At 38.1% G+C, this 7,098-nt stretch overlaps 1 protein-coding gene across 3 annotated transcripts in view; it reads left to right on the top strand.

Moving 5' to 3' along the window:
* The first annotated feature begins 2,219 nt into the window (after positions 1-2,219).
* The window catches only part of ARHGAP24 (Rho GTPase activating protein 24), a 92,766-nt gene continuing 87,887 nt past the window's right edge, over positions 2,220-7,098 (top strand). For 2 of the 3 annotated variants that reach the window (XR_002822943.1, XM_023725322.1), the window contains exon 1: positions 2,220-2,782. Coding sequence is in view for 2 of the 3 variants with exons in the window: in XM_023725322.1 (XP_023581090.1) it covers positions 2,629-2,782 (154 nt within the window). In the remaining variant the exon portion in view is untranslated. The remainder of the gene's footprint in view (positions 2,783-7,098) is intronic. The other variant, XM_004390412.2, reaches the window with a different exon arrangement.

The following is a 7,098-nucleotide window of genomic DNA, read 5'->3' as shown; positions in this document are numbered from 1 at the left end:
ATCGCTGTCTGAATTGCTAAACATCCTTCAGGAGAAACCCATAATTAAAATATTCTAATGTCGAAGTGGTGTTTTTTTTGGCCCAGTACGTGTATCAGAATAAATTTTTTTGTACTGTGCCATGCCAAATGAATAGTTTTTTCTTTTGTCATTTAGTCACCTCTGCCATGCATGTGTCATACAACCATGCATATGCATGTCAGTTTGTGTATATTTGCATACATGTGCAGTACATAATTTTAATATGCATTATTATGTGTATATGTATCAATGCAGGATAACATTTTAAAGCTCCTGTATATGTATATGGTTGACTAATTCTCAAGTGCCTAATAGATATAATATTTATGAGGTCCATTTAATTTCATATGTCTTTTTTGCATTGGGAGGTGTGGGAGTCAGTTTAATGAGAGGTAATTAATATTTACACAGTTTCTATTTTAACCTATCACAATGTCTGTATTTTTACACACATTACTTCATTTAACTCACAAAATGTGTACTATGTAAGTATTATTATTTCTGAAGTATGATTAAGGATACAGAGGTTCCAGAGCTATCTAATTTTCCCGAAGTCAAATAGCAAATACAAGATAGAATTGCGATTCCAGCTAAATTTTCTCTGACTCCTGAACCTATGCTTTTTCAGATACAAATTGCTGAAAGTAATGATTGACCTAGGAGAGACTTGGAGGCATAAAAGAGTCACTGTTTCCCTAGTAGTAAGATGGTCTCTAAGTGTGAGCAGGCTAGTCCTGTTTATAAAAGAGGTTTCTACACATTAGGAGACCTATAGGGAGCCTTGGTGGCACAGTGGTTAAAATGCTCGACTGCCAACTGAAAGGTCGGCGATTTGAACCCAACAGCAGCTCCACAGGAGAAAGATGTGGCAGTTTGCTTCTGTCAAGATACAGCCTCAGAAACCCTGTGGGGCATTTCTACTCTGTCCTGTAGAGTCACTATGAGTCAGAATCCAGGGGAAGGCAATGGGTTGGGTTTGGTTTTGGTTTTTTTATTTGATGTGCTTTCTTGGCCCCTCCTCTTCCCCTCCGCCAGTCAGTTGTATTAAAATTTAAAACCTACTTTCAAGTTGCTCAACTGGTTGATTTAAAGTTATTTCACTACTCTGTCTGTTCTATAGCTTTGTCAATGCTAGGATAGTTGTATTCCTCAACCTAGGGTATTTGAATCGAATTCAGAAGTCATAAATGCAATTGCCTAAAGCTTTCAGAACTGTGTGTGAATTAGGTTGGGTGTGAAAGAATGGGGGAGTGGTGGGGTCTGTTTTTAGAGCCTGGAAGCTCCTCATAAAGGTATTCAGATTCACATAACAGCAATATATTAACCAAACAAAACACTTCTAGAAGGATTAATTCAATCCAAGGCTGCAAGTTTACAACACTTAGTGAAAATTAAATGCTGATAGGTCATTTGAGCACCTTAAAAGACAGTATAAGATAAACATATTGTCAGAATTTAGTTGTATACTTACTGGTCCATTTTCTTGATTATTCATCTGTGAACAACATTCTATTTTCAAAGCTGCAATCACTGAGGCTTGTCTTCACAAATACTCCTTTAAGAATACAATAAGATATAAGGAAAACGATGACTCAATATCTGTTTCAAGGTCATAAATGATTATTCATGTTTTATAAATGAAAAAAGTTATTAAGGAAACTTCAATGTTCTATGAGAAATCCTAAGAAATTAAATCACCTACTCCAGAAGTTTAGCATTTCAAAGTTGGTATTAGAGGTTATAAAAAGCTTTAAAGGTAATTGATTTTTTTTGTTTTGTTTTGTTTTGTGTGGGGAGAGTAATAGCAACCATCAACCATTTGCATGGAGGCCCCATGGAGATTTCCTAAAGATCACCCTTAGATGTGAGGGCCATCTGGGGTTGTTGATTTGGCCATCTTAGATGGCCGGATATGTGTCTTCTTCTTCCCTCCTTGCTCTTTGCCCTCCTGAAAGTGTAATCTGAGGGAAAGAGGTCTCACTTCCAGGACAGGCGATAGAGGAGGGTCTCAGTTTTGTATGCGGAGTGCTGGTGGTGCAGTGGTTAAGAGCTTGGCTGCTAACCAAAAGGTCGGCAGTTTGAATCCACCAGCCACTCCTTGGAAACCCTATGGGGCAGTTCTACTCTGTCCCATAGGGTCACTATGAGTTGGAATCAATTTGACGGCAACAGGTTTGGTTTTTGGTTTGTACTCAGCCATGATGTCCCAGTGGCCTCACTGTGAGTGCACAGATTGTTCAGCACTTGTTTTAAATTAAAACCCAAGATTCGCGGACCACTTTTCCAACTTCTCCATCTTTCATTTTGCTTTTGCTCTTTGTTCTCAATTCAGCAGCTTGGTGTAAATAGATTGGATTATGAGTTAATGCAGGGATATGGGTTGTTGCTATGACAAAAAGCCAGGCTTTGTTTGGGGAATAACATTTGTTCTCCAGCTTTCTCCTGGAAACATGAGTCGTCTTTTAAAGCAGATTTTTTTCCCCTCTATTCTGAAACCGTGGTAAACATTTCCAGCTCATGGGGTGGAACCCTGTGCTGGTGGTGTCTCTGCATTAGGCACACTCCTAGGGAGTCCCTGGGAGGCTGATGATCAGAGCCTCTGGCTGAATGCACACTCATGTGTCACCGTCTTTCACAGGAGGTGATCGAGATCGGATGACAGCAAATCATGAGAGCTACCTCCTCATGGCGAGCACCCAGAATGATATGGAAGACTGGGTGAAGTCCATCCGCCGAGTTATATGGGGACCTTTTGGAGGTGGTGAGTACATTATAAAATTACGGAAAAACAGAAAGGTAGCTAAACCTGTTCTTTCCTTGCCCACAGCTGATGTTATTATTAGCTCCTATTTTCAAATGGACAGATGTTATAATAAATAGTAAGCAATTCAACATTATTGTTAGATACATGACTCCTAGAGGCTTAATTTAGATCAAATATTATTACTAACCAGGCTGCCTTCCATGAATATGTCGAATTATAAAAATGGATGATTATTGATTGATTGATTGATTTTAGTTCTAGATTTTGGCATTTCCACTAACAATGAACAGTTATGGGGAGGATATTCTAATGTAGATTAGCTAAGAACATCTAGATATGGGACAAAAAAATGTTGGCTTCTAGATTTGGAAGGGATCCCAACTTGCAGACCTCAGTGGTACCAAAGGAATGATAAAGCTTTCAGTCAGAAACTGATGATTATTAGAGTGAAAAAAAATTCTTTGGATTATGCAAATGTTTGTGATTTGATACTAATTGTAAAAGAATGTTAATTATATGCAGTATTGAGAATGCACTATATAAAGCATAAACTAAAAGGTGCTATGAGAATAAAAGGACGAAGAAAAGGTAAAAGATGTGATCTTGGTCTATCAAGGAATATAAAATATGATACGATCATAAAAATATTTACGACAAAAATTCAGTAATTAGAATCAGAAAAGTAAGGCCCCCAAAATATTTATCTATGACCGACATCTATTTCCAAGTATATAAGGCCTAATTCTTTTATGTTGATATACTTAAAAATAAATTGTGTTAATGCCAAATTCATATTTAGTAAACCAGTTACCATTCCTAGATTTATTGTACTTTCTCGTTAATTTATTGTCAGCACCCTGAATTCAGAGAGTGAATTTTATTTTTTCTTACCATAGCAAATGCTTTGTAGGCTAGGAGACCATTTCAGCACCACATTTTAGAATAACTTCGAAAGCTAGTAAAAAAATGTTGAAGAGTTAAGTTAAAGTTAAAATAGTAAAGATTCTTTGAAGCCATGTTGATATTTTACCACATTGATGACACATGGCTGCAAATTGTCTATTTTTTAGCAATATCTTCTGTTGGGGAAGGAGGAGGTTCATGAAAACCAGGTGATCATCCTGGTGCATGCTGGCCCTCCAGAAACAAAAACTTGTGGAGGCCTTAAGGAAGTGATTTTTCTTTCTTTCTTTTTTTTAAATTGTTGTGCTTTAAGTGAAAGTTTACAATTCAGGTTATTCTCTCAAACAAAATTACACGTACATTGTTTTGTGACCCTAGATGCTCTCCCTATACTGTGACAGCACACTCTTCTTTCCATCCCGGATTTCCTGTGTCCATTCAACTAGCTCCTGACCCTCTGTGCCTTCTCATCTTGCCTCTGTGCCTTCTCATCTTGCCTCTGTGCCTTCTCATCTTGCCTCTGGACAGGAGCTGCCCATTTAGTCTCATGTATCTACTTGAGCTAAGAAGCATACTCTTCACGAGTATCATTTCATGTCCCATAGTCCAGTCTAATCTTTGTCTGAAGAGTTGGTCTCAGGAATGGTTTTAGTTTTGGGCTAACAAAGAGTCTGGGGGCTATGTCTTCCAGGGTCCCTCCAGTCTCGATCAAACCATTAAGTCTGGTCTTTTTACTAGAATTTGAGTTCTGTACACTAGTTTTCTTCTGCTCTGTCAAGGACTGTCTGTTGTGTTCCCTGTCAGGGTGGTCATTGTGGTAGCCAGGCACCATCTAGTTCTTCTGGTCTCAGGCTGATGAAGTCTCTGGTTTATGTGGTCCTTTCTGTCTCTTGGGCTCATACTTTCCTTGTGTCTATGGTGTTCTTCATTCTCCTTTACTCCAGGTGGCTTGGAACCAATTGATGCATCTTAGATGGCCACTCACTAGCTTTAAGACCCCAGACGCCACTCAAGGAAGTGATTTTTCTAAGTTCCTGTTGCTTCTAAAGATCCCTTTCCCCCGCTCTGTCATCAGATTCCCGGGGCTCCTGAGTTCAGGAGGATCCTTAATATCTGCTGAAGGAGGTATCTTTGTTGAGGGGTTATTTCAATTGTGTGTGTGATTTTCTTCCTTTCCTCCCATTTCACCTGTCCTTTTCTAAAGAAAAGAGATTGAGATCCAATTAATTCCTCTGTCAGTGGCCACAAAAGGTTGTACCAGCTCAAGAATCTTAGAAATGATCACAGTGGGACTGAGAAAAAGCTATGTATGAATCTTCACATTTCTGAACCTGGAAGGGATACTCTAGTAGTTTATTGGCTTTCTCACTTTACCCTGGGGGATGTAGTTCAGGGATTCTGCAAATACTTGATTCAGATTTACTTTTAAAACAGTATATTTTGGCTTTGCGTGCTCACAGTAAAAACAATGATCATCTTTGTTTAACTGAAGAGTGTTATGAAATTGTTAGGTAAGCTTTTTCAAACAAACAAACAAACCAGTTGCCATGGAGTCAACTCAACTCATGGTGACCCCATGTGTGTCATAGCAAAACTGTATCCCACAGTTTTCAATGTTATTTTTTCAGAAGCAGATCACTAGGCCTTTCTTCCTAGGTGCTTCTGGGTGGTTTCAAACTGCCAACATTTCAGTTAGTAGCTGAGCACTTAACCATCTGCTCCACCCAGAGACTCTGAGCTTTTAAAGTACTCACTTGATTTTTTAAGAAATCCTTTGTGATGTGTCTTTGCATCACGATTTTCCAAAGTTAATACAGAATACAGACCAAATTGAATGCTGACACTGATAAGTTGCTGATACTGCAACTATCATTCATAATCGTGGATTTCAAATGTTTGTATCACTATAGCCCTCTCTTCTTATTGATTGAATTTGTAAGTTAATGTTATAAACTTGACTTTTAAAGAATATGTTTTATGACTTAAATGCCCTTTATTTATCTTATATATTAGGATTCCACTTAACATTTTATTTGAAATAACTTTTCCATTGATTAAGGATATTTTACAACCACTGTCCTGGTTCAACTCCACATTTATGGATTAGATCATTAAGATCCAGGGAGGATGAATAATTTTCCAGCAGGTACATTGTAAGTAACAAAACTAGGAAGAAAACCCATGCCTCCTGACTTTCTGAGCTTCCTCTTGCTTTAAAGCTATATTAGTCAAGGTTCTCTAGAGAAACAGAACCAACAGGATAAATAAGTATAAAGAGAAATACTTTAAGGATTTGGCTCGCTCGGTTGTCAGGGCTGGCAACTGGGAAATCCATTGGGCAGGCAGGCTAGAAACTGCACAGGATATCTATTTTACAGACTTGCAACAGAATCCTTTTGCCCTTTGGAAACCTCAGTTTTTGCTCTTAAGGTCTTCAACTGATTGGATGAGGCCCACCCGCAGATTTGAGGATAATCTGCTTTACTTAACATCAACTGATAGTAAATGTTGTTGTTGTTGTCAGGTACTGTCAAGTTGGTTCTGATTCATAGCAACCCTATAGGACAGAGTAGAACTGCCCCATAGGGTTTCCAAGAGTGGCTGGTGGATTTGAACTGCCAACCTTTTGGTTAGCAGCCAAGCTCTTAACCATTACGCCACCAGGGTTCTGGTAGTAAAGGTTAGTCATATCTAAATACCTTCATAGAAGCATCCAGTGTTTTATTAAACAACTGGGCACCATAGCCTAGCCAAGTTGACACATAAAATTAATTATCACAGTAGCATTGTAGTGTAATCTGTAACTTCTACTATGGGAGTAAAAAAACCACAGTTGCAAGTATATGCCTTATATTCTTCAGAATATGAAAAACAAAAGTTTTAAAGAGTATGATGAATCGTTATAATATTTCAAGTATTTCAGAAGTACCTGAATTGCCAGTACTGTCATTTTATAAGAGAACACATTTCATCTTCTTCACTTAGTTATGGAACCCAACACCCTGTTAATCCAAAATAAAGACCTCTTGGTTTCCCACCTCCTTCACACTGCTTAAAAATTATTATGGTCATTTATTAGATGGCATCTGGAAAGACATTTGGAAAAGAAGGTGACATATTACCCTAATTTATCAATTACAGTATACAACCTTCAGATACATCTTTTTTTATTTTTTATTTTTTTATTGTGGTTTAAATGAAGTTTACATTTCAAGTTAGTCTCCCATACAAAAATTTATACATACATTGTTATATGACCTTAATTGCTCTCCCCTTACTGTGACAGCACACTCCTCCTTTCCACCCCTGATACCCTATGTCCATTCAACCAGCTCCTAACCCTCTCTGCCTTCCCATCTCACCTCCAGACAGAAGCTGCCCATTTAGTCTCTTGTATCTACTTGAGCTAA

This window comes from Trichechus manatus, unplaced genomic scaffold, assembly GCF_000243295.1.
Source record: "Trichechus manatus latirostris isolate Lorelei unplaced genomic scaffold, TriManLat1.0 scaffold00296, whole genome shotgun sequence".
NCBI classification, from domain to species: domain Eukaryota; kingdom Metazoa; phylum Chordata; class Mammalia; order Sirenia; family Trichechidae; genus Trichechus; species Trichechus manatus.
Note: the sequence above shows the minus strand (reverse complement) of the source record. Positions and strands in the feature narration are given on the sequence as shown.